Raw genomic sequence first — 27,957 nt, forward strand, 5'->3', positions numbered from 1 at the left:
CCTGTAAAATAAATCTAGTTTTTATCTCTATTGTAGTTCTGTTTCTTATATCTATAAAATGTTATTGTATTTTTACTGTTATATACTTTTATATTTGTAAATATCTTAGCAGGTTTAACTTATTAGCAAATGTTTTATCTCTCTGTACATGTTTAATATTGTCTTTGCACATGTCAGATTTCTATACACATACTTAATTTCTTTGCACATGTTTAATTTAAATGCAGATTTAGCTAATAGGTTAATTTTCATGTATGTTTATTATAGTATTGTGTGTTTACTGTGTCATGCTGCTATACTGGATGCTTGAATTTCCCTCAGGATCAATAAAGTATTTATCTATCTAATAGATTTCTAATGGGCATTTAGAAATTAAAGTAAATGAGCCCCATGTACTTTAGAAACTAAAATGAAATGAAGTTGCACTAACGCTTTTTCTCATCACACTGCATCTTGATTGTTCCCATCTCTGTAAGTTGCTTTATATAAAAGCGTCTGCTAAATGACTTAAATAGTTAAATTTAATTGCCCTTATTTGTGAAAGTTGTTTTTCTTACTTACCTATTAGAATTAATGATACATGCTAAACTGAACTAAACATATGGCGGTTCTAACTTGTAAGGTTGATATATTGTGGTATACATGATTGGTGTGCCAAGAACAACATTTGCTTCAATTATAAGACAAATGAAGCATGACGTTTAAAAAAAGTACAAATGTTTAAATATAAAATGTGGCCTTTCTGTGGTACAATACAGGAACGTTATCAGGTAGATGGTTATGAATTATTCTGTGTGGTTGATGATAAAATCAGACACAGGCAGTGTTTCAGTTGATGGCTTTATTCCTGCTGGTGTTAATACAGTAGGCCTGGCCTACACAGTAAACCCACAACAGACTGATACACAAGTCAAACAAACAAACAAAACACTTTTACAACATTGTCATACATTTGTGAAATTAGACATACTGTATATTCTCTGAGGAGCTTGTTGATCATAAAAATGTGTTGGAATAGTCATTGCCATCAGATGGCAGTGTTATTTTTATTTTTTTTTGATCCACTTAGACTATAATTTAATATTTAATATTCAAAAAAGTGCAGTTTGTGAGAAAAACACACTCATAATTATTAATTGAAAGTAACTTGGTTGACATAGATGTCCATAATATTTTTTTTTAAATATTTCAAATAAACTTTCACAGATTTCACACAGATTTTCCTACTGACACAGTTTAACACTGAAAAGCAACAAATCTTATTGAAGGATATTTATTATGTTAATTCCCTGAAACTTCCTAAAATAAATCATTGAATTTGTCACTGATTTTCTTTCTTTGGGCAGGTCTCCATAATCAGTAACCTGCTGAGCCTGGGCCTCTGCATGGTTTGAGAGTGACCTCTGGGACAAAAGGTGAGAAGCTGGACTAAGACACGTGCAGGCTGGACGCCAGACACACACTATTTATTTTCACTGACAGTACAAATGATTTTATTGCCTTGGACATTAGTTTCTGGGACTGTTTTACCTGAGAATGTGACTAAAAATGCCAACTGGCCCTTTAATCTCTGCCTCTGCCTCTTTACTCTGCCACCAGCTTCCTCAGCCTCTGCACCACATCCTCCCCGCTAACCCAAGGGACCGTGACCGCCTTGAATTCCCCTGGCATGGCTTCATGGGTCTCCGTGATCAACCGGTGCATGGGGAAATCTCGCCGTGGGAAAGCCACGTCCCGGGGTCCGAGAGCGAGTGCTGGGCAGAAGTCGTTGGCTCCGTCCCCCACGTAGAAGATCCTCTGGTACGGACGGCCCCTTTCCTGCGTCCTGCGGGCCACATAGTCCCTGATGACCACTTGCTTGCACATGTTGTCGGGACACCGCGGGCAGTCGTGGGAATGGAAGGGCCGCATCACCAGACGGCCGTCCTTGTTGAAGGTGGCCGGGTTGGTGAAGATCCGGTGGAAGAGCTGGCGGGCCCCGGTGCGCCGGAGCCAGGACTCGATGAAGAAGGTGTTGGCGTCGGACACCAACACCACCTCAAAGTCCTGTGGGGGCCGGGCGCGAAGGAACTGGAAGAGGGTGAGCATGCCGGGGGTGGTCGGTAACTTCTCCATGATGGTGCGCATGTCACTCTCAGTGACGCCCTGCTCCGCCAGGTAGGCCAGCACGCGCTGCATGTACTCGTTGTAGCGGCCGGGATGGTAGGTGTCCTTCAGCCAGCCCGGGAGGTGATGCCCCGGGGCGGCCTGCACTACCATGTCGTCGCTGGTTTCATCCACGATGGTCTCATCAAAGTCAAAGAAGATGATGAAGCGCTTGTCGGAAGGGATGTGAGTTGACTGGGAGGCCATGATCTCTGTGCGCCTGGACCTGACGGGCTCCCCCTCGCCTGGGGGATGGGGTGGAACATAACAGCAGTTGAAGAATGAATCCCCCATGATTGACTATGTCACACCTCTTATAGCATCAAATCTCCACTCTTGCTCTCCCACTCTTCAGCATCCCACGCAAGGCAGGCCACAGTAAGGTGGAGGCTACCGAGGATGGAAACATGAATGCATGAACAGACGAAGAATGGAAGTAAAACAATCAAATAGATTTCATATAGACATAATCTGAAATTGGCCTGAAGAGGGAAAAGCAGTCAGCTGTTTTTCTACAAGAAAATGCCAAGGACCTTCTGCAGAGGTGTGGAAATTACGCAGCAAATGTATCAAGCTTCATCTGACATGAAGAGTGTGCTGAAGTTGCTGGCGGCATACCTTTGACTGTAGGTGGTGTCAGCAGTGGATGTACGCTGCTCTCATGTGTTTTCCTTATTACCACCAGGCGCCTTCAACTGGTTTGGTCTGTATGCAAAAAAAAAACAAAAAAGCAAAATGAATCCTGAATTGCATCAGACAGCTGTGCGTGACAGCACCGTGTTTTCAAGTGCAGTCGAGTCAACAGCACCAAGGTCAGCTGAGAGCGCCTATAATAACTTTATAATGGCTTAATTAATCCAACAAGAAAGATGACCCCTTACAGGGGTACTACAATGATATTCATAAATGTAATATTAATTAGTCAATCCATTTAGGCTATAACTCTCATAAATGTCCAACATGTATCACTTGGTTATCAGGTAAGAAAAAAACAAACTTGTCAGCCTGCCAACTTTTCTGTAGATTACTAAACAACATCAGCAACACCTGCGTGCAACCGATACATCAAACTTCAGCTATATTATTGTAAATAAAAACACATTACGGTGTAAATGGCGCTGGTTCCGATCCCCGGTGTCGGTCCGATCCGGTCTCACGGAGAGCAGAGACAGAGTTTCGGCGGTCGGCCGATGGGACGTGCACCTTTATGTGACAGTCAAAACCACCCGAGCCGCCGTGGACGTGACCGCGCCTACCAGGTCCGCCCATTTAATAGCAGCCTTCAGAGCGCGTTCACGATGCTTTCAAGAAAGAGGAGAGGAGAGGAGAGGGGGAGCAACGTGACAGGAAAAGAAGGAAGGAAGAAAAGAAGACAGGCAGCAAATATTGTGTTTCCTAAATATATCTGCATGTTAGGCAAGTGTCAGTGTTTGTTCTACAAGTTAATGATCGGTGTCTCAAAGCGGATTCAATATTTACATTCTACTGTACTCACATACTTTCCTGTGGAACATTTGCATAGGTGAGACACTGGGGAGAATAAACATTTCTGGTTGTTAACAGCCCAGAAAAGACCAAGGTGCAAGCTGCGTCTGAGAAAACACAGTGCATGGCAGTCACAGGAAAATATTTGAACAATCCAGATTAATATGACTCTGTTTGGTCTTGACGTAAAAAGCTGGAAGTCTTACTGTTGCCCCAAACAGACATTGTCCTGACAAACTTAAAAACAGCCTCGTTCAACAGGATGATAAGGATTTGTGTCAGTGTGACAGCTCACTGGAAAAAAAAACAAAAAAAACACCCATTCTTCTCTGAAGCTGTACTTGACCTCTGACCTCAATTGTAAGAGAGAGACACAGGAAGTGTGCTGTGAAAGCTGTATCACATCTAAAAAGGCTTGATTGGAATAAAATGAATGAAGCACATCAAAAGTTATACATCATTTCAAATCTGGGCCATTTTCATTTATTGACTACAGTTGTGTCGAGCGGAGTTTATATGCCAGATGCCTGTTTTCCTCCAACAAGACAGCGGTCTAGATAAAATCCTGCATTCACAGTGATAAATGAGCCGCACAGCAACTCGCAGAGTGGCAAACGCTCCCCCCTGAAAAACACGGCGTGGAGCCCTCCTCTCCTTATCTGCCTGCTGACAGACACCTCCCTCCTCTACACCACAAGGCGTAATGACTAACAGCTGGGGTGGCTGACTATTTTCAAACCCAAATGGGAATGGAGATGTACAGACGGTGTGTTATTATCTCCTCTGCTCGTGAAGTGAGCCTTCGGTACCTGACCACCCACTCACCATCAGTGAGTCACTCACACGGCCCGCTCAGCTACCTTATAGGATTGTGTGACTCATTGGTGCGCCACTTAAAACCACCTATGGTGATAGAGGGCATCCAGCATTTTAGGAGGTGTTCTAGCAACAGCGAACGTCTTAATGTGCCCTCAGAGGGAGGGCACTCTTAATGGATGGAAGCTGGTTGAGTTGGATAAACAGATTTTCTAGGATAGGATGATGTTCTGTACACAGTCCTGTTTTCACTCTTCTTCTCCGATATTTCATTTGGATAAGCAGATTATGAGACTTTGTCCACATGCAACTACTTATCGAAAGCTACGATAAGATTTTAAATCCAAGTTCCCCAACAGGAGACTCCATGCCTGAAGTCACTGATGGTTAAAGTCTCTGCCTGTGAATACAGTGAAACCTACTGCAAGGCTCATGTACAAGGACAAGCATAAACTCTGTTTATATAGACATTGCACATAATGGATCACATGGAAAGAATAGGAAGTGGTCACAAAGAAGAGGACCTAAAACTTCCCTAGTCAAAAGGAAACCTTTGAAAAGCAAAGAATCAGCTGCTGGACATCCAGTTTGGTTACAGGCAATATGCCAAAAACCCAGTGACCTCAAAAATAGTAAAATAACTCAGGCTAATCAAGTCTGTGCAGTTGCAACATTCAGCTGGAATTTAGGCTTTTCAGCTTAGTTTGAATGTTGAAACTGAACCCACTGACCTGATATCAGGACAATGTAGTACACAGTCCTTACTGTTCTACTTTTCATGTGTAATCACCTGGTCTTGTTTAGGTAACCAGCTGTTCAGAGAACTCATAGTACTCGGAAGATAAATAGAGGCACACAAATCTGTGATAATCATGGCTACTTGTTTTTACTTCTCAAAGTTAGCAGTCAGTTAAATGTACATTATCAAAAAAAGGCCCAACTTTTTCACTTCTCCCCAAATCTCCAGATAACATACAAAAAAAAAAGGACAAACCAGGACATTATAAAGCTGCACATTTTGTACCAGATACAATAATAAAATACGCAATGCTACATTAAGTGGTTAAAAATACAAAGGGGGAAAAGTATATTGATTTTTTTTTAAAACATCTTTAAAGAACATACAATGTTATTTTTTCTTAACTAGCCAAGAATTTTAGTAGAAAGTGCATTCTATATAACAAAGAAAGGAGGAGGAGAATCATTCAGCAAACAATGACAAACAGCATGACGGAGAGAAAAAAAACCTCCATGAGCAAACATAACAGAAGAATGTAAAAATGTATTTCAGACATAGCTTGGAGGGGCTAGTGGAAAGTCGCCAAAGCAGGAGGAACATCGCTTTCGCCTTGAGGGGAGGTCCGTATTAGAGCAAAAGTGAATTTCTTTGAAAAATATAGGAAATTAAATTTATGCACATACTAAAATAAAATGTCCTTTGTTTGCTATGGTCCCTTCCACACTACCCGCCTCCACCCGGGGATTCTCCTCCTTTCCTTGCCTAAAAACATCCACTCAAAGTAATCACCTCTCACCCTTTCCCATGCAGCCATAACTGCACTCTGTTCCACAATGCATTGTCAGTCCCCTCCCTTCCCTGCGCCTCACCCACGCAGCAGTAAAGTGCAGAGAATACACACAAATGAAAAGGCTTTATAAAAAAAACAAAAAACAAAAGATCCATACTGCAAAATGCTGAAGCGCAGCAGTGAACCCGAAGGGGGCAGGATGATAAGCAAATAATGCAGCGGTATTAAGACCCACAGAAATGGCAGGATAATTGCAGGTCTCAAATTAAAAGAGGGGCACCCTAAACTACTGAGCTTAAAAAACTTCAGATTCAATTCTTTTTAAGTGGGAGAAAGAGGATCATGTTAAATTTACTGCTATTGTCCATCTCAGGTGTCCCCAAATACACATATTTTTGGGGCACACTGTGTAAAAGCAGCTTTTGGTACAAGAGCACTGGGGACAACCAGACAGACCGGTAGAGACTAATGCATGCACGCACGCACACACTCTCTCTCACTTTCACACACACTATTACTTTCATACACACGCTCTTAAACGCACATCTGATAGCCGTCAGACTGGGTGAAGGGCTAAGAACCAGGCAATCCAAATTGATGTCAAATATTTGCCAACCATTTATGCTTCTTTTAAACAAATAACATTCACACGACCGGTTATTACATTAATAAATGTAATTTCCTGCGCTGACTTGATCACATGTATGCTTATCTATACAATAATTCCAAGTATTAGAAGTTGTATAACCACTGCCTTTTATCCTGACATTTCTTATCATGTGCTAACAGTATATCTACACTGCAGAACCATTCATTAGCTTAAAACTGAGCAAAATTATCAGAGAACATTAAAAAAAAAAAAAAACAACAACATATGAATGACTCATCAGCCATCATTCTGCGTAGGCAACATTCAACAGGTTTAGACACGCGTTTGCCTGCGTGGATCAAAGTATGTCAGTATGATGAAAGTCAAAAAACAAACCTACATTACAACAACGCCCCACACCAAACCGTGGAATATAGGCTGAGAGGAATATGCATAATTGCCTGTAAAGAATTGTGATGAAAAAAAGGTCCCAGGTGTGTATACTGTGTGTGTGTCGAATGACCTTTAACATGGTAACCCGTATTATTTAGACAGCAGCGAAAGAAGGTGGGGTAAATCCTGATGGGGCCATGTGTGTGGCCCCTCACAGTGGCAGTATTTGACAGTCATCTGTTATCTAAAATCATCTGTTGACCAACAGTACTGAAAGCTGAGGTTGCACTGATCACAGTAAGTAAATCAGTGACCATATGGTCTTGTGTGTGTGTGTGTCTGTGTGTGTGTGTGTGTGTGTGTGTGTGCTTGAGTTAAGTGTGAGGGTGTGTGCCTATGGCATGTCCTGCATAACTTGAGTTTCCTCATCACAAAATGTCAAATCTCAAATCCATTGTAGAAAAGCCAGGCTGGCAAGACATGTTCTGTATGACACAATACATTGTTATTTTCTATTACACTTCGGAAAATTAAATGGAAAATCATAATTAAGAAATATTTTATGTACTGGAATGGAAAGCACCATTAAACTGCGATATGAATCTAGACTGTCTAGACTCAGCTAACCATTTACAAAACCTTTTTTTTTTTTTGTCCTTTACAAAAAGTCCTCCCCGCCTTCTTACTGTAACCTATGGCACTGCGTCTTGCACTACTGCTGTTGCCCTTCTGACCGAACAGGACAAAGGAAGGCTCAGGTAGAACCAGTTACAACATTCATTCAACATTTCTTCTGTGGGGGGGCCGAGGCTTTGCAGTCCAACCAAGAGGACAGGTCGAGTATTGCTATGAGGAGGACCTGCACAGAAAGCAAATGTCCTGACCAATGTGCAACCATAAGTCAACTTGACATAAGGAGGAAAAGTTCAATGACACTGATCTGATTGATGATCCATGAAGCCCAGGTAATACATATGTTGACTTCCATCAGCAGCTTATGATGAAAATGAGATACTTTACACCTATCAATGTACAGATAGAGAACTCACACAGAGATCATTTGAGATTTTGTGTGGAAGAAAATGACCAAAAAAAAAAAAGTTGTAAAATTTGTCAGTTGACCAGGATATTTAAGTAGTACTTAAATAACGTGTGCACTGATGGTGTATCAGTCTGAATCACATACACAGGTGTGTATGTTTAGCTTTACTTATTTTAAATCTGTTTGAAAGGGGCACCCTTACATCAGGGGCCTAACAACTGAGACACTGAGGCAGGACTATGAGAAGAGGAGGAACAAGGCGCGGTTTGGTGTGGGCCTGCAGAGCTGGAGCACAGTTCAGTGGTGCTGCGGGGCTCCGGGTCCCTTGTCTTGAGGAGCCATGTGGTGCAGGTAGCTGCTGTCTTCGTGCCCACAGTGGTTTAAGGGCTCGCTCTTGAAAAGGGCTGGGGGTGGGGGCAGGTGGGAGACTGGGGGCACGGCCAGGTGGTGGTGAGGGTGGGGTTGGGCATGTTGGGGTGCGTTTGAGAGGTGTTGCTGGGTTGTTGGTGGGTGGGGATGATGGTGAGAAGGGGTTGAGTGGAGTTGCACGTGGGAGAATGTGTGTCCCATGGGGCCTCCGGGCGGGCTGAGGCCAAGGGGTGCCGAGGTGGTGGCTGGGGTGGCAACTGAGGGACCAGGACCAGACGAGGAGGACGAGGAGGAGAAGGTGTTGGTAAAGATTCGGACAGGCACGGGCGGGCCGCTGGTCTGCAGAACCACAGGGCTGGTGACCCGGAAACACTTCTCTTTGTGTGCTTTGAGCATGTTGGAGAAGCGGAAGCGCTGGCCGCACACCTCGCAGGGATAGGGCTTCTCCCCAGTGTGGGTGCGACGGTGGCGCTTCATGTTTGGCCGGCTGGTGAAGCTCTTCCCACAAATCTCACAGATGAAAGGCTTCTCTCCTGTACATATTCAGAAAATGAAAGAAAGAATAATTGAAGAAGATTGCTGCGACAGAGAAAATAATATGCTGCATCAGATTCAGATCCTTTCTAATCAGATGTGATGGTTACAAATGTTACAACAATGAATTGATTAAAGCTCTCCAAACTACAAAGTTAACTTTTTTTCCCTTTTATTAGTGGAGAGCAACAATCCTCTTTTAAAAATGCTAATAAGTTGCCATCTTGAATTGAGGGTCTCTGCTGTCAACCCACCCACTCCACAGGAAGCTATTACAATTCACACTTTGAGGAGAGGAGATTTGAAAGTGAACAACAGCAGCTCCGTTGGAATGCCGCTCTCATTAACCTCCCTCCACGGAGCCACTGAATGTGCCTGCTACCACCCACACAGCCATCTATTAACAGGCTGCTGAAGGGCTCTGTAAATGCCTTATTCTGGCATGTTATGTGTGAAGCTCCTCCAAACGAACTGATTATCAAAAAGGTGACAGCTAATGTGCTTGTCTTCTGTTACGGCTACATTACACTCACAAGAACTCTGTGTGCAATGAACCAAACTTTGGGAGCTTGAGTTGAACATGTGTGCTGCCTATTACAGGGCACGATCGGGTGTGTCTCCTCTTGCAGACTAAATTGGTTGCTAGCGGCAGGGAGAGAAGAGGGTAGCGTAATTATACATCACAAATAGAACCGTGAGGGCCAACGGAGAGCAGTGTGTCCACCCACGACAGGCACGGCTGGAGAAAACCAGTGAAGGACGTAGAGGCTGCACTGCTCAGTTAGGTCTTAGAAATAGCAAGGCAGCAGGGACAGAAAATCAGAGGGATGTAGTAAAGCATGTGTCTGGGTAGTCATTATAAGCCACAATATATGCAAGTTTCTTCTTTCATGTAGAACGTCCCTCTCATTACAAAAACTGGGCGAAGTCTCCCAGCTTACCACTATAATGTTCATCTTGGAAATATCCCATGTCTTTCCTTTTTTAGGGAGTGTTTGGTGACTGACTGACTGAGCCCAAGAACATTGTTGTTTAGTTTTCATCTCCAGACATTTCATTCTGACATATTTAAATTTAGTTTTTCAAGCAGCAGATTAAAAGAAGATAAAAAAAAAAATCTAATGACTTCAAAAAATGCATGCTGTTTTTTTATATAACATAGTTTAAGGGGTCATAACTTTGGACTCTGTAATTTATAGCTGTGTGATATTTCAATACTGGAAAGGAACTGTGCAGAGATGGAAGTGAAGACTGATGCCAGAAAGACGAGACGCCTGTCCCCAACATAGACAGGCTCGGCTGAGTGCCGTCTACTTTTTTTTGGCTGTTTTAGCCAGCATAGATCTCCCAACATGTTGTGAATCATTTTTCTTACGCCCTCGCTTTCTGTGATTTGCATTTTTTTTGACTGGAAAGTTGGCTGCATAACTTTAAATGTCAGTAAACAAACATAACAAGAAAAAATTTAATTTCCAAGTCCTTATATCTATACTAGTGATGGCCAGGGCGAGTACACAAAACAACTTTGGAATGTCATTTACTGGAGACTACACCCTGATAGTTCTTGGGCCAATGTAAGCTCCAATCTCTGCAACAGGAACATCTTACTGAGCAGGAACAATAGCCCGGAAAGTAAATTTAAACCTAGTGGTTAGTTGTTCTTCCAGTCACTACATGGGTGAAGTTTATAGATTTCAACAAAGTGTCACAGTTTCTGCTGCCAAAAAGGGCTTGAAAACTAGAAACTAAGTTTAAGGTTAAGGTTCTTGCTTCTAATAAAGGTTTCTGAAGAATGCCAAACCATATGAACATGAGTGAGTGAGTGGAGGCAAACCTTTTCTCACCTGTGTGTGTTTTCATGTGCTCATCAAAATACTGTTTCATGTTGAAGTCTTTGCCACACCATTGGCACATGAACTGCTTGTGTCCGATGTGAATGCTCATGTGGGAGCGCAGCTGGTACTTGTATTGGAACCGCTCGTCACAGTTCTACAGAGACAACAGAGGTATTCAGCTAACATGCATGCATACACCGGGTCAGTACAGTAGTGTGCAGACACAGAAACGTGCTGAAAATGGTTTTAACCTGAAATGTTTAACAGTCATGAAGGATGACAGATTGCCTCACAACATTTATAATTCTGTTAATTTTGAGCATTATCAAGTTATATACAGTAAGCACAAGTCATGAGATCTTGTTTACAGATACACTGCTGTCCTGTAACGTCTGGAAAGCTTTTTCCAAGTCCAGTTAGGCTGGAAAGTGAAGAGTGTTTTCCTGGATTTAACTACTGAAGTTAATTATTCAGTACATGAGGGAACCCAGCACAGGATAATTCTATACATGGCAAACATAATTCAGTTTTCTCCAGAAGTCCAGCTGTATTAAAAAGATTTCTCTTAATCCTTTAACCTGATAAAAGAAGCAGGTTTCTCATTTTTATATACACAAAATTAAAAAAAAAAAGGTTACTGTTGAAAACCAATAATAACACGATTATTTGAGTGAAAGTAACCACACTGTATGTTTGTATTATGAGGTTTTCTTGGTCTGAGATTTTCCAACAGTGAGATATTTATAATCTCAATGGCACCACCTGGCTAAATAAGTATGGGAAAAAAATCTAGCAGTTTCCATATGGCACGATAGAGTTAAGACCTACATATTATATACACCCTTAATGAGCATGTAATCACATGTTATAGCGAAGGATGACTTGAAACATTTAATTAGAGCAGCTCCACCCGTATACACATGTTCCCAATGTGCCATCCATTCAAGTAGCCGGGCATTAAAAGGCCTCGGGGTGGAAGTAAAGCACCGCAACTGTCAAATGAAATAGCCAGGACAGGGATATGATAATCCACTCTTACTAACCCTGCTGAACTGAAATAACAACGTGACAAAAGGCATTCATAAGTTGTCAGTTAAAGCCCCAAAACACTGAACATTTAGTTCTACATTTATCTTCCAGTTAATTGGTGAACACTGTATGTGTGGTTTGCTAATATTTGACATGGTCTGACTTTAGCTTCTCTATATAGCTCAAACTTCTCAAGCTCAAGCTTCAAATACAGGAGGATGTCCCCCTCCTCCCACTCTTACAGAAATCAACTGAACAGAACTGACTATTCTGAGTTGTTCACAAACCACATGGCACAGATGCTCATCTGCTAAGACTAATGACTGAAAACTACCTTGAGGCTCCTTTTGAGGCAAAAAACAAACACACACAAAAAAAAACTGTAACCTTCAGTCACTCCACTCAAAACAGCCAACCAGTCTCTCAGTACTGAACTAAGAAACAAGAAAGATGACGACATTTTGGTGAGTCTGTTATGACAAAACATATTTTAAAAAAGGACAGCGTCACCTCCAGTATGTCAACACTTACTAGGTTCAGGCATACGGTATTTGTTCAAGGGTGTTTTAAGCAGGAAAGAAAAACAACGACTGTTGGGAGAAAAAAACTCATCGTTCAACTGTGGAATTTTTTAGGCCATGTAGAAAATGTATGTCATCTGGTCAGGAACCGCTGTGGTGAAAAGGTTCATTATGCTTTCTATGTCACCTGAATGACCTCTAACAGAGCAATATATACATGCAGCAGAATGTAAAGGGAGAAAAAATGACAAGACAAACAAGCTCCAAAAATTCCTCGTACTGCAGAAAATACAGGTGGACCAGCGATAAAACAAGTACGAATTCGCAACGTGTGTGCATCTGCATATTCATGCATTCACACATACTAAATAGGCTCCACTTCAGTCTCAGTTGCCACCCCCCAGAAGAATCAGGTTTATGTTCAGGACCTCCTCTTCCATGCCTGCCTGAGCCTGTAACTTTAAACTTTGATACAATACTGGTACTGTATCAACTGTTTCAATACCACGGCAAAAACAAAACAACTAGGCACAGAATGGGATATATATTTTCTTCAAATAAATGATTTAATGAACAACCAGCACACAGTGCTTATACAGAAAAAGTCACTGAACACACTGAGTACCCGTTGCAGTGTTTCCCACAGAACGACAGTGTAACTGGAGTGGGTTTTGTATTTTATTTGCATACATTACCATATTCCACATTAAACATGGTAATAGTCCAGCAGAGAGCAAAGTGGGAGAGAAAACAGCTCTCCAGGTGCCGAGTGATGACGGAGAGCGCACAGTTAAAGCACCGCAAATAACAATCGCTCTGACAAAACACTCAGTACAGAGTGAGTCATAAGAAAAAGAGCAGGGGAGTTAATAGATAATTGGAACAGTTATAATTAGAATAAGTTCTCTTTCAAAATCAAACATCTTAAAACACAAGTGGAAAGTATTGTTCTCACAACTGCATTTCATTTCAATATTTGACTCAAAGCTTAATCATGTACTTCTGATATTACTGTGATCACTACAGAAAACTGCAGATGAATATTTAATATCGAGAGATTTACATTATCTGCTACGTGATTAGGTTATTTAAAAATGTGTAATGTGCAGTATTTTATTATGCAAATCATATTTTTGATTTCAAACAGTTATTTATCTGAACAGGGTTAAAGTCTTATTTTAACATCTGAATAAATATTTATTTCTTAGTGCGTATTTATGTCAATGTATGGATAGTTATTTATTTTGAGTTGTTAGTCGTTTGCAATAAGTTGAGTTATTAATAAATCTTTGTTGACCAGTTTATTACCGTCTCACCCTGCAGGAAACACTGCATTGTTTGCCTGGGGTTTTTTCTACGTCTCAGGTGAAGCCTCCCTGTTCTCTTGCAGTCTAGTGACCTAGTACAAGGGTATTTTGTCTGTAGTATTGCCCCTTTCAGACACAATCAATGTGAGCAAATCATAAATGGTCACTCAGGATGCTGGTGAGATACATTATGATGCTGTTGTTGGGAATTTTCTCAACTAGATCGAGATCCACTCTGGATTCAGCAGAACACAGACTGTCATGTTTAAAACAGCGACACAGTGTGCGAGTCTTACCTCACAACGGAAGGGCTTCTCTCCAGAATGCTGGAGTGAGTGAACTTTTAAAGACATGCTGCGTTTAAACGACTTCCCACATGTCTCACAGGTAAACGGCATGTCCTTAGTGTGAGCTGGGTTTGGGGGGGAAGAGAAGGATCAAAGAGAGAGAGTGAGGAAAACGATATTGAAACATCTGCATGCACCTGATCAGGTAATATCAAAGATTCCAAAAGTACAATTAAATGTAAAAGTTTAAAATTCAAAAGAAACTGAAAGTACTGTTTATTATTATTGTTATGTTTTATTGATATGAAAGCTGTGTGCTGGTGGCTGGATATTAGTGAGGCAGCACAATAGGAACTTGGGGGGGAAAAAAGGCCCACACTTACCAACCATGTGTTTACGGACGTGAGCCATAGTGTAGAACTTCTTCTCACAGATTTCACATGAGAACTTCTTCTCTGCATAGCCGTGCACAATCTTAATGTGCTCGTGCAGTGACCACAGCTTCTTAAAAGACTTGTTGCAGGAGACACACTGAAAGACATACAAGCAGAAAACAAACATTAAAGCTTGTTGGCGTTGATAAATATCAAGAGAAACAAACCCTGATGATTGTTCTTATTTGCCAAAATTGTTTAATAATACTCTAGCTCCCTCTGCTGGGGAAAGATTACAATGGGTCTAATTTCCTGAATTCCCGGTGGATGTCTTCTGATGACAGTCAATAGATAAAACAGATGCAAAATACATTTAAATTAACACCAATTCAGCTGGTTGATGCAATTCCTTATTTAATAATATAGACTACAAGACTTGTGTGATGTATTCACTTGGAGACTTTAGCTTCAAGATAAATAAATACATAAATTACAAAAAAAAATGTATTGTGCGTGTATTCAAATCTTTTAAAGTCGATATTTAGTAAAAGGCACCTCTGACAGCAATTACAGCTTTCAGTCTGCGTGATCAGTCAGTACTAACTTTGCACATTTGGACACTGTCGTTTTTTTTTCTCTCAGTTGGATTGTAGTTTAGACTGACTGGGCCACTTGACTTGCCACAGCTTCACACTGCTACCAACATATGAAATACCAGCACCATTTCATGTGATGGCCATGAGGCTTAATTTTGGGGTCATCACTTTAAAGAAACTTCCACTTTGTTTTATGTCTCCCATATGCCTATCATGTGAGCTCCCCCCCCCCACACACACCAACAGTGTCTCTCTTTTCCACTATCGTAAAACTGGTGAAGCACCAGACAAACAGTTGTGTGCACGCTGCCACCTCTGTCACGAACACTGGAGCTTCATCAGAGCTGCCACAGGCCTAGTGATTTTTTCACTTTTTAAACTCAGCCTGTTAAACACAGGATTTACATTTAACCCATTTTCAAAATAACCTCATTTTCGTCTGAGGGATATTCATTTTTGTATCCTACCCTTGATTGTTACTTTTCTGATTTGTTTTGGTGAGATCCCCCGTCTTTGCGATATAGTTTTGACAACTTGTCACACCTTTGGAGATGCAGGTGTATTGAACCTGGGGATCACCACTCAACTCATTACGTTTATTCGTAGGGGAAGAATACCAGTAATAGTTTTTTGTTTGGTCTGAGAAAAAGAGGGTGAATATTTATGCAATCCGTTGCTTTGTGTCATCATTGTATAAAAATCTTGTCACAGCCACTGTGATAAAACATGAATATATCTGAACATTAATTTTTATGGACACTGTATTAATACAAGTCACATAGGCTGTGTCAATAGTGGTTGTCAAAAGGCAAAGCCACTTCTCCTCTATAAACTAACTATGCAAATCAAGTCTGGCAAAACAGGGGGCTAAATTAAGCTATTCAAAAGGGCCTTGTGACCCTGGGGTATTCATACGCTGAATCACGTTTTTCAGTTTTAGAGAAGTGAAACTAAATTAAACCCACTTGTAGTATCATCAAAGAGAGCAGATGTCAATATATTTTTCCATTGTGTTAGCAGTACTTGTTAGTATACCTCACACTTATACCACAATTTCATTTTATCAGTTTCATAGTATAAACGGAAATACAACAGCTAAATAATAATAAAAAAATGCTACGCTTGAACAACTCATTTAAAACTAAATTGTTCTGGGCAGCTTCTATATCTATGCAGGTATGTAAAGATGTTATCAAATAATATGATGATCCCTGGAAATGAACTCCACTACAGTTCAGAATAAAATGCTATGTTTCTGTTACAGAGATAAGATATAAGCTTTACCTGGATGTTCTTCTCACAGTCAGTCTGCTGGTGTAAGGCCAGCTCACTCTCCAGGACAAACTTTTTGCCACACTTGTCACAAATCTGCATCCGCCTGTGTGTGACATTCATGTGCTTCTCTAAGTACCAGCGTGTGTTAAACACTCGAGGGCACTTTTCGCACGCCAGCATCTCTCTCTCCTCCGCCTCTGCTTTCCCTCCTGTCGTTGTGGAACCGGCAGACGATGGGGCTGACCTGGCTGACCTGCGCTTGCTCTTTGGAGGCTCCATGCGCTTCCGCCGGCCCCTGGTGGTCATTCCAGCTGTGGCAGTGCTCAGAGCCGTTCTCAAGCTTTTCCTCCGTGGCTGGCTGGGAGCTGCTGCGCTACTAGCGCCCCGACGGGCCCTCTTTGACCTTGTTCTTCGACTCTCAAGCTCATCTTCCTCGTCATCTTCCTCCTCTTCTTCATCAGGGCTGTCCTCCTCGTCGTCCTCCTCCTCCTCCTCTTCCTCCTCCTCATCTTCATCGTCTTCGTCATCATCGCTGCCAGCTCTCTCAGAGTCATCAGCCGTGGTTCCAGTTTTGTTGTCCCCCTTGGATACGTGAAGTGTCTGGTTGTTCAGGTTAACCTCGACAATGATCTGCTCACGCTTGAAGCCCCCCTCCTCGCCATCCTCCTCTTCATCCTCACCCTCTTCTTCCTCATCGTCATCATCATCTTCAGTGTCATCAGAGGTGCCGTCGTTGCCGGCCTGAGACCCCTGTGTCCCCACCGCCTGACCTGCTCCTCCCTCTCTGAAATACTGCTGATGTTGCTGTGAAGTCACATGTTGAGTTGGCAACTGACCTATGTTCTGATCCCCCATCGATGTCTTTGCTGCCATTTTATTGTCCACTAACACAGAATAAGGCTTACCACCAACCTCCCTCTTATACAGCTTGCCTGTCAAGTCCAGATCTGGATTAGGGGAGTGAAAATAAGACTGGGACACTGGCGCCCTGCGTCCTTCCTCCTGTGACATCCCGCCAAGGCTCGGGATAGAAACCTCGTCCTTGAGGCTCTTGCAGGATTTCATGAAGAGGGAGATGGGATGGAGGGATGGAGATGGTTGGAGCACAAGGCAATGGAAAATAGTAACTGCAATGGTGTCTAGGTAGAGTAGCCAACTCTACAAGGAGGGGCAGGGGATGCCACACCAATCCCCCACCCTCCTTCTACTGAAGAGACAGGAAGGAGGGGATGAGGGGACAGATAGTCAACCTGATTCAAAAAGAGCATCCATGCTGTCCAAGGTAGGAATAAATGCAGTTGGAAAGACATACAATCTGCTCCAAGTTTTGTTCCATACGCTTAAAAATCAGACTGCAAAACCAAAGGCTCAGTGTCTTTGATGCTGAACATTTGAAGCTAAATTCCTCGAGTTAATATGCGAGATGTAGGCAGCTGCCAGATTCAGTTTCTCTGAAGGCTGCTGCCCTGCAAGGTGCCAGTGTCTTCAAACCGCAGAGCACGTAAAGACGAGCTGAATGCCAGACATGGAGCTGCTGTAAGGATTTCTGTGTACTGCTTGAAGAGCCATTTACAGCGCATCACCTATGAGAGATGAGACAGAAGAAACAGAGATGAGATTAGACAGGGTGCTCTTCCGCTGCCATGTGTCAACTACAGAGTCTGAACTGAAACTACAGCCATATAGTCAGGTTTTCAGCACTAAGCGACACATTTGGCCGCAAATGTTTCAGTCTTGCGTGTAGGAGTGAAAACCACTGCCTTCACAAACGATTGCGAGTTCAATTTCAAAAGCTGAGTGTTCTAAATATTTCCAGGCCACAACTGAAACACCTCACTGGGTGCAAAGTGAACTTTTTTGTCCAATTGCCAAATTGTTGGTGAATCAAAATTTTATGAGCCACTCATTAGATTACCATTATTTATTTGGCTGGTGAGTGAAACAAATCTACCAGACACTTAAAATATGCAGGGGACACCGTCCACCAACATTTGGCCGGTTGATAATTTTGTGTCCTGCCTTACTTTAAAATATAATGCAGAGGTGGCTTGCTTTTGTCGAGTGACATACCATAATATATCTGGTTTATTTAAGAGCATATTTATAACAACAGAAGTTGTATTATGCATAAAAAAAGATGTAAAACATCTTCTTAAAACTTTTTACGAGACTTGAGAAAACCCTTTGAACACTTGTTGATAGCTTAATATGTATTGCAATGGATTATGCAAACACTATACTACTATACATAACCTACAACATGAATCTTGAATCCTAAATAAACATTTGCTGCAGTCAAAAACTTCACTTGATCGTAGCTGTGTTTCACATCTTTTCAATGTAACATCAATAGGTCAATAAAAAACGATCTCTGCAAACACACAAACCCAGACCAAACTTGATAGCAAAGCACTGATTAAACAAGATTGTGTATCTTTTTAAGCAACACACACCGACTTGCATACACACACCTCCCATTGACTGTTAGAGAGTATAGTGTAACCACAGCTCAGGAGCTTGTATTGCAAATATAACCACAGGAAACTGTATGTCAAATTTTCAATGAAGCCTAAGCAGTGCGCAGTATAAGCAACCGTTAGATCAACATGTTTATGCAAGTTCAAGATGAACACGAGGTATTAAAACAAATAAATCTTTTTTCTGCTTGCGTTTATGGTGTTTGTATGTTGTTGTTTTTTGCATCCATCTATGCTGGGGTGCTCCCGGCTGACAGTTGGTTGACCTCGAACAACCTTACACCCTACTCACCATAATGAGTGTGTGCTAGGGCGGTTTTTTCACTAGAAAACCTCCCTGAGCACGAAAGAAAAAACATTTCCTTTCTTGGAGACAGCAAACATCCTCCTTTCTGTGTCTTCACAGATGTCTTAAGCTTTTATTTCTTTGAACACACAATGCACCACCATCTACAAAGAAAACATAAACAGGCAAAGAGGAACTATACTCATATTCAAACATCCCCCAACCCGACGCATGAAGCTGCTTTTGTTTTAGTCTTTAAGTTATAGTCAAGATTAACATGAAGAGTGTTGCGACGGTGCCAGAAAAAAAGATCAAGAAAGTGGGCAAAGGAAAACATTATTAGTGTCATGATGTTTGTAGAGCAATGCAATTACAGCAAACATAATAAGCCTGATATTTCTGACAATTATTGCAATCACAATTAGTCAAAATAATCTCACTTTTTCTGCTTTCATTTGTGGTGACTTACTTTTAGAACAGTCCTCACAACTACTTTGTAACCAACTCAAATTCAAACTGAACTGAAGAGGCTTGAAGTCATAAGTCCTAAAACCGTTCTTTAGGACTAGGACTGCATTTACTTACAAACATTTTTAAACTTTGTTAACTGAATCAGGATTTTGTGTATCTCAGTACTCAATCTGAACTTTTATTATGATCAAATTGATTCTAAATTAATTTAGATAATCCCTCTTGATAAACTGTCACCTGATTTTTCTGTGCATGCTGTTGTTACCTCAGCTCACTATACTGTCATAAAAAGCAACAACTAATGCAGATATAAATACAACTAAGCTGTTTGTATTTAAATCAAACATACATAGATATATGTTCTACCAGTTTTGCAAGCACGAGTGAATGCCATTTAAATAGAATTTGACTATCCACACACATAGACACACCTGTCTTCCTGTGCACACTGTCTCTGATCTGTTCCGAGAATTGGACAGCAGCTCTGAGAGCATTAAGACCACAGGGGGAGGGTGAAGGCTCTGCACCGACAGAGCAACTCGACTCACATGGCAGTCTTAGACACAAAGCCTCATAGATTATCCTGCGTCTGGATGACAGAGGAATATAAATTGCATGAGAACCCACTGCATTAAAAACCGACTTAACATGCAATCGGCAGTTTGCACTCTGTTGTTTGGTGCTGAAACTAAGTGTCTGTGGGGCTGAAGGAGCATACGTCTAACTCTGAGATTCATGTAATTTGCTATTCAAAATTTAAAACATTAAATTAAAATTGTTGAATTAAATGCTGAAAAACGCACGTGCAAATAAAAAGGCAGCGTGTAACTCATATTGGGCAAAATTCTTCCGCCCGCTTATCATTATCATTGATGAGTCATTTCAGAGTTTCGCTCAGAGTGAAATAATGTAGTCCTTTGATGTGGGAATCAAGTCGAGCGGAGACCTCTCAATATCGCTGCTAATTAGTCTACACAATCACCTCGTCAGATCAGGAGATCAGTCCTATTGAAACGATGATCGTTTGTGACTGCCTTATTTAGTTTGGACAGCTTTCAAAGATGAACTTTGAACCCTGATCCAAAAAAAAGTACATAGATGAAAGTCTCGCTGACAGCCTATTTAAGTAATCCAGAGCATTACAGAGAGAGACTCAGCAAAACTTGCTCAGAAATCAAAGTTTATCCAACAATAACCAATCTATAGCCTTCCACAATCACACTACAGAGACAAGATGAGAAACCAAAACTTGTTTCATATAGGGTAAGCCACAAAGCCAGTCATATACCGGATAGATGCTACTGTGGCTTAAGATTTGAATGACACAGGATGGGCGCCTGACTGCAAAGGCACTGTACAACACTTAAACAAACAACATTAAACGGTGCAAGCGTTCAGCTTGGTTACAGTGAAGAAGCCGAGACCTCTGAAGCAAGTCAGATGTGTCACGTTTCCCTCTTATTATACAGCAGTGCTCCTTCAAATCCATGCTCCTTCTCAAGTCTAGACTTTAATGAGCTTTCCCTTTCACAGCTTGTAGAGGGCCGTGTGAGGGTTCACATTCCTCACTCTGTCCAAACTCATAAGACCTTAACCAGCTCACTGTGTGGTGCACTGCGGGGGTGCTCCATGCCTCTGTAGGTTTTTGGCCCTAAAGCTCATAATCGGGTCATAGAGCAGTACCTAATGTTTTTGGTCTGGGATAAATCATCTGAGGTATCATAGAAAGTGTAAGAGTATTATCTCAGCTCTCAACCCTCCCATACAAAGTTTCTTTATTCTCATAAGAGGCACTGTCAAAGCCTGACAGCAGCCCACTGATGTTCACAACAGGAGAAGATAACATGGAAACATTCAACGTGGCTCTTTTTGTTTTAATCTGATTTTCATAAAAATAAGAAAACACTGAAGCATGCTTGAAAATGCAAACTGGATCCAACAAGCTTACTTAAGCTTACAAACGAGGTTTACGGAGTGCGAAACTAACATTATGCATCATTTTGGTTAGTATGACGAGATACAGAGCAGCAGACACTTTCTAGTTTTGTAGGGCTACATCTCATGAGGGCTATGTTTGCAGCTACATGACTTTGGAGTCAACGTCGCAAAGCACAGAAAGGGTTAAAGCAAAAAGGCAACATTGTACACCAACACTGTGCAGGCCTGGACAACTTAGGCTACTTAGCAAGCTAGCAGTACTCCATAGGTACGAACCTACATACACATGACAAGCTAACTTGGCTACATTAGCTCAAGGTGCAGCCATTAGATATTATAGAGGAGTTAAGGTCGCCCGACCTCAAGAACAACCACATTACCCTGCACAAGCTCCACCGTTTAAAGGCTAGTATTCACTGACATGCACGGGCTAACAACAGATAAGGGGAGTTTTACTTTTCCAATCTAAAAACCGCCCAGATTGAGGCTAGTTAGCTCAGAGCTAGCAGCAACGTCAGATATTTAGCATTAACGTGACACTTAATGTCGATGCTGCAGCTTGAAGGGGAAAGTGTGACAGTCACCGGAGCCACATGAAACCAGACGAGGAGCCGATGTCATGCTTTGTTATCAACGTGTCTTTCTTGTCGTGCACATAGAAAGCGCCGCTTTACCTCAACAAAACCCGGACTGTTGTCCTGACAAACCCACTCAACTCGACACTGTCACAAAGTCAGAGCTAGCCCCGAGCCTCACGGACGATTCTCACCGCAGCTCCGGCCACCGGCCACCGGCTACCGGCGACCTGCCGTGAGCTTTTCACGGCAGCCGCCACGCTTGTCACAAACGTAAGTGCACGAAATGTAAGTTTTAGTACAGCAACATTTTGTTGTCGGTTTGCTGGCTTACCTCCGTCGCGAGCGACCTCCCTCCTGCGTTCGTGCAATCAGAGTTGCACAGATTCGGGGTTGCACGCGCACTTCTCTTGCTCCCGCTCCCTCTACATTCGCGGATGTGCATTTAGAAAAGACAACGCCGATGATGTTTTTGTGCAAAATGCGGGAGTTTGTGTGTTGATGTGCGTTATGGGCTGCGGTAGATACCTGCGCACCGGTGTCTTCAGCCCCCGCTACGTGGCCCGGCCAAGCTGTCGCGCGTACCACCGCCGTCCCGCGCTCATCCCAGGCATTCAGGCCGCTGTCTGGGCTTGCGCGCGGCGGCGTGTCTGGGTCTGGATTCTTTTCGTTTCCCCTCCAAACCAGACAGAGCAGCGCGCGCACACGCGCTCAGCTCAAATCCTTGATTGATGAAATAATAATGAGACCCCGAGGACCGTTTTATCCTCTCTAAGAGTAATGAAGTTATCCTATTTTAACCAGTGGAAAAAAAAAAAAACTTAATGTTTAATATCAATATACCCACTTAATCATTTGAGTTTTTAGCAAGTTGTTTTTAGGTCTGGACACATAAAGCCTCCCTGTAAACACATTTCTCCATTTGTTTGTATAACAACACACGCAAGTGACAAAATTCCACATTTTAGCAACATATTTCCCACAGAGACTAAAACATAGATCAAGTGTTCAAAATGCACAATTGATGACATGTCTAAAATGCAGTAATCCTAATCTGTTAAATTATAATTTCACTACACCACGACTGATTTAATTTTAAACTATCAAAATTAAAAATAGCCCCATCATTAGTTGCAGAGTTTACATTTCTTCCCAAATAACCAAAATATCAAAGACAAACTATTTTTATATCATAAAGGCGCAGTTGTTAAGGAAGCAACAATGAACAGTGCAACTGACTGTTTCTTATCTGGAGAATTTTTCCAAAAAGCATTTATGATACACCCTCCTGTGGTGATTATTATGATTACACTCAATAGAAAACTACACATTCACCTCTGAGGCCTTAAAAAAAACAAGTCTGACCACTGGGAGGTAGAAAGACAGTTTTATTGTTAAGGTGAGCCTTTTCTGGAGGGGTGGGGTTTAGATTTTCTCCACACAAACTGAACACACAGCGACAACTGTAAAGAATGAAGGATCATCCTCTACTATCTGACTGGCACATTCCAATTGGTTGGAGGTGCCAATATTATTCACAAAGAAATAATTTGCTAGATATTTGCCCTCTGGCAAATCAGACAAAGGAGAGACTTTCATTACAGACTTTTTATATGTAGTTACATAATTTGATGGATTTTTTCAGCACAACGGTAACAGAGTAATGGCATTCATCATTCACAATTTATCTTCTTTCTTTCAAAAGGAATCAACAGTTCTGTTAAAGTTATAATCACGCTGTTGCTTTTCACATATGCTGTGCTCTGAATCGCAGACAATGTAGCAAAGACAAATCTTTAGAGAATTTACTGCATTGTCAATTCTTTTCAAAACAAAGAACTATATATAGGTTACCCTCTACCCACTTCCTCACACATGGGTGGACTTCATAACTGTATCCAACGCAGACCTCTCACTTTGTCTCCCACCATGCTGCTATCAGCAGAGCCCAGTCCAGAGTTGGTTAGAGAAAGAGTGGGAGGAATGTGTGTGAAGTTGGGAGTCCTTTATTGAATCCTCCAACCACCCCTTCTATGGCGCTTGTGACGGATGGTGACAGCAAATGTGGGGTAGACATGAGGTGAGATGTTATCACTGGGGCAACTGCAGCAATGTGCCCTGTCCCGAGGGCAAGTAAGTGACGTTGCGGGAGCGAGACAGCTGGAAAGCAATTTCCTCAGCTGCCTCCAGCTTACGTAGCTCTACCAAACCATCGCCAGCCTCCATCAGGGAGTTGGCGATGAGCAAGGCAGCCTGTGAGTCTCCCTCTGCTGAGATGATGGCCGCCTGCTTCTGTTGCTCTGCCTTAGAGGATAAAAAGAAAGTTTAGTGAGCTGCCTTAAATCACAACCTTCCGCCATAGAGACAAATATTCTGAATTGACAATATAGGGATGACAAGGACGACTTGTGTGTCAAAAGTACCTTTTCTACAACGAAACGGGCCCTCTCAGCCTCCTGCTGAGCCACCTGCTTCATCTCTACAGCCTCTGTGAATTCCTTGCCAAAGGTCAAGTGTGTCTGAAAGAACACAAAACAATTATTTCTCCAAGGTAAAATCCAAATGAAAATATAATGTGGACATTGCTGTAAAATTTTCCAGTGGCTTCATACCAGCGAAACGTCATCCAAGATGAGGCCGAAGGTGGAGGCTCTTTCTGTAAGGTCCTCACTGACCTGCCGAGACACAAGCTCTCTCTGGGTGATGAGCTCACCAGCATCAAACCGAGCCTGTAGAAATAGAGAGACACATGCAGTGGTTTGCGGTTCAATTCATCAGCTCACTCATAACAAAAAAAACTTTGATCTGTTTATTTAGTCACTTGTCTTGGCTGATACTCACCACTACAGACTTTAAGACCTCTGTGGTGATGGATGGCAGCACCCTCTCATCATAGTCCTCACCAATACTGGTGAAGATGCGAGGCAGGTGGCTTGTGACTGGCCGGAAGAGGATACGCAATGTGATGTTTACATTCTGAAGATCTGTGGAGGGAATGATTCAAATATAATTCCTAATGCATTATAGCAGTGAAACACATTTGTTTTTCATAGATTAAACTTCATGTGCACAATATAAGTTACATTCTTAGGTAATGTTTGTAAACAAAATGGTAACTAGAGTTGTCACGATACCAAAATGAGTAACCACGATATTATACCAGACAAAGTATCAAGGTTCTGAGTATTACCACGATACTGCAGCCTTTTTATTATTATTATTTTTGTGAACTGCAATGTATTTGTACAAGTTATAAATACGTATTAATTACTAATGTTGTTTGGTGCATGATAAATATAATACTGGTGAAGTAAAAATTAGACTGAAACAAGTTGGAAACAACGAGTTTGGTTTTTTGAGCAAAATTAGTGGTGTCAGTCATAGACTTAATGTAACGCAGCAACGGACCAACCTGCTCAATGAGGCGTCTATGCATATATGTCTGTGTATATATGTCTATGGTGCCACTAACGACGACACCGCGGCAGACTCACTGCTCGGGCCTTGTGTTTGTGACTGTAAGCAGTGCGCGTGTCTGGGCTAGACAGAATTTTAGCTTGTTGTTTGTTTTGAAGCAAATTTCTATGGAAGCGGAGCTGTCTTCATGGAGTTCGTTCTTGCCGGCAGAAACACACGAACTGCCAATCAGCTAACAGATGGGCAGACCCAGCGTGTGGAAACAGCCTATCATATCCCCGGACATCACCAGTAACAGGCAAACAGCCAATCATTCAGCAGCTGTGTAGTCCGGTTGCAGTACTTGCCATGTTGGTTTGTTTACGAGGGAGTAGCATGCAGTGAGAAGCCGAGAGGAGAGCAGAGGCGGCTGCTATGTAGCGGAGACTGGCACCGGTAGTATAGTAATCCACTGTAGTACTGTCGTGTAGAATTTCTAGTATAGTAGGAACCGTTACAATTTGGCACCGCGGGGTATCGTGCAACTCTAATGGTAACATGGTAATGTTAGCAAATTTTCTCCTTATGAAAGAAATGCAGCATTTCCAGGAGGCCCTCTTCTTAGAGAACCAATACAGCCAACCAAGTTTTAGGAGACACAGACTATTCAATAGATAATTGATGTACCTTTGCTGCCTGTGATGACAGGCACGTTGCGTGGACGGGAGCGGCAGTCAAAGATGATGGGCTTCTGAACCCAGGGAATAAGGAAATGTGTCCCTTCACCAACAACGGCATCTTGTACTCCTCTGAACCGGTCAAAGATCACAGCCCGGTGCCCTGCATCAACTGTAGCAAGGACGAAAATTAGTCTCTCTGCCAAAAGTTTTACATATACACTTCTTTTTTACATTTTTTTTTTATAATTTACAACTCTACAACTGTTAAACATTATGTTGAACTTTTTTTTTTTTAATTCAAGGTTTGTATAAAAAAAGCTACAGTGATGACAACAACAAATTCAGCAGTAAGAAACAAACGCACTGCAAATACAAACACAAGCACCAAGCTGAACATGAATGTGTGCAGATGTAAATAAGTAGATAATAACACTAATAATATCAGAATGACACAATCGAAATGTTAAAATAAAAATGAACACCACTAGCCAATGATCTAAGCATTGGTCAGTTTTCAACTTTAAACTTCTGCTGCATCATATTGGAACATTTACAGATACTATACATGTACTGTCAAATTCTTAATTTGTTTTATTAGCAGATTTTTTTTCAAATGTGTCCAAGTTTTCTTCATTTACTTGAGCTTTGTCTTTATGTATCTGTTTCATTAAGATGCAGAGCATTGAGCATGCACGATAACTGTATGACATTGTAGATGTACAGTCCTGTTGTGAAGAAGTTTCTTTACATTTTAAAACGGCTGTGATAACACAATAACTCAGTGAGTCAGTTAGTAGTCTTATTGGACATTTCACGAAAGCTCAGACATCTTGAATGAGTGCTGCAGTGTTCATATCAATAACCTGGCTCAGTAAAATCAAAGTGAAATGCGCAGTACCCACCATTGAAAAGCGCTGAGTTCACCACACCTCCACCAATGGCGAGGGCCAGCCCCAACTTCCCAATGGATTCAAACAGCTTGGCCATGACAGCAAACTACTGGCAGTGAAGATGAGACAAGAAGTTAGTACAATTAGCAGACGTCACCGTGAACCATCTGGATGTCTATAGCGGGACTTGGATCAGCAGCCTGGCCTTGGCCTTGAGCTGAGAGAGATGCCAAGGCTGTGGGTGCTAGCTGGTTTAGCTCAATGGTTAGCATTAGCAGCTAGCTGAGATAATTGTCAAGCTAAGCAGACTAAACCGAGAACTACAGCCTAAGCTAAGTTTTAAAAAACTACATATACAATATTTGAGGTGCATTAAAACTACAATAAAGCGTGTCAGCCACGTCCAAACGGCACGCCGGGTCGCTGTGCGCATGTTTTCTCCCAGTGGTTGCTCGTGTGCGACTCTTGCAATATAACGTCATTAATAGATAACAAATACAAAACATATCTCCAGTTTGCGGTGTAGTTACTGCTACACAGACGTTTGACTATCCAACTAAGCATTTTCAGTGTCACTAAGCACACGCTGCGTGTCATAGCTCACCTCAGTTTCACGCTGATGTCTGTGACCTCCACCGGACACGACGTACAACACATGAAATGTCTGCGCCACAGCGCATGCGCACTGCGAGTAGCAACGTAACCTCTGATTGGACAAGCGCCGGACCTCTTCTTCTCTGGGTCGGTATTAAATGTAATGCCGCATTACTGCCACCTACTGTCTGTCTGGACCTCATGTAATGGAAGGATTAATGAATTGCTTGATTGATTCAATAAGTAAATCAAGTCTTCTGTTGTCCAGTCAGCTCTTTAAAATATTTAAATCATAACCTCTCCTTCGTACCACAGAGTACGAAAAGAAGTCATATGTTCTGTCACATGTTCACAATATTATACCTGTTATTATGTATGTTACGAAAATGTAATAACACAACTGCAATAGAAGATATTTTGATTAAGTAAATAAGAGATATATTTGATCTTGTGTTGTTAAATTGTTCTCTCTGGTGCGCTGACCTTAGCCATATTACATACATTCTGTATTTAAAATGTAAAGA

At 41.8% G+C, this 27,957-nt stretch overlaps 3 protein-coding genes across 11 annotated transcripts; all 3 read right to left on the reverse strand.

The window, feature by feature from the left end:
• Window positions 1-826: 826 nt before the first annotated feature.
• Window positions 827-8,216, reverse strand: phospho1 (phosphoethanolamine/phosphocholine phosphatase 1). 4 transcript variants are annotated; one of them, XM_027285227.1, is made up of 3 exons: window positions 8,007-8,216; window positions 2,764-2,834; window positions 827-2,390 (listed from the first exon to the last, which is right to left on the reverse strand). In XM_027285227.1, the coding sequence occupies exons 1-3, from the start codon at window positions 8,015-8,017 to the stop codon at window positions 1,585-1,587; spliced, it is 888 nt and encodes a 295-aa protein (XP_027141028.1). In that variant the 5' UTR covers window positions 8,018-8,216; the 3' UTR covers window positions 827-1,584. The 4 variants fall into 4 exon arrangements, with proteins under 4 accessions (XP_027141028.1, XP_010738424.2, XP_019114259.1 ...); XM_010740122.3 differs by lacking the exon at window positions 8,007-8,216 and adding an exon at window positions 3,251-3,923; XM_019258714.2 differs by lacking the exon at window positions 8,007-8,216 and adding an exon at window positions 3,251-3,388 and having other exon boundaries at window positions 2,764-2,850.
• On the reverse strand, window positions 5,304-22,574 carry znf652 (zinc finger protein 652). Of its 5 annotated transcripts, XM_019258712.2 has the most exons (7): window positions 22,402-22,574; window positions 22,208-22,298; window positions 16,136-17,709; window positions 14,265-14,412; window positions 13,891-14,006; window positions 10,747-10,891; window positions 5,304-8,901 (listed from the first exon to the last, which is right to left on the reverse strand). In XM_019258712.2, the coding sequence occupies exons 3-7, from the start codon at window positions 17,189-17,191 to the stop codon at window positions 8,297-8,299; spliced, it is 2,070 nt and encodes a 689-aa protein (XP_019114257.1). In that variant the 5' UTR covers window positions 17,192-17,709; window positions 22,208-22,298; window positions 22,402-22,574; the 3' UTR covers window positions 5,304-8,296. The 5 variants fall into 5 exon arrangements, with proteins under 5 accessions (XP_019114257.1, XP_010738730.2, XP_019114256.1 ...); XM_010740428.3 differs by lacking the exon at window positions 22,208-22,298; XM_019258711.2 differs by having other exon boundaries at window positions 22,208-22,574.
• Window positions 22,575-23,245: 671 nt separating this feature from the next.
• phb (prohibitin) lies at window positions 23,246-27,571 on the reverse strand. Of its 2 annotated transcripts, none has more exons than XM_010740095.3 (7): window positions 27,444-27,571; window positions 26,852-26,948; window positions 25,957-26,118; window positions 24,715-24,857; window positions 24,486-24,602; window positions 24,297-24,392; window positions 23,246-24,177 (listed from the first exon to the last, which is right to left on the reverse strand). In XM_010740095.3, the coding sequence occupies exons 2-7, from the start codon at window positions 26,934-26,936 to the stop codon at window positions 23,965-23,967; spliced, it is 816 nt and encodes a 271-aa protein (XP_010738397.1). In that variant the 5' UTR covers window positions 26,937-26,948; window positions 27,444-27,571; the 3' UTR covers window positions 23,246-23,964. The 2 variants fall into 2 exon arrangements, with proteins under 2 accessions (XP_010738397.1, XP_010738404.1); XM_010740102.3 differs by having other exon boundaries at window positions 26,852-26,945; window positions 27,444-27,561.
• Between the last annotated feature and the right edge of the window lie 386 nt (window positions 27,572-27,957).

The sequence above is a fragment of the Larimichthys crocea genome, chromosome XII (genome assembly GCF_000972845.2).
Source record: "Larimichthys crocea isolate SSNF chromosome XII, L_crocea_2.0, whole genome shotgun sequence".
Taxonomy (NCBI): domain Eukaryota; kingdom Metazoa; phylum Chordata; class Actinopteri; family Sciaenidae; genus Larimichthys; species Larimichthys crocea.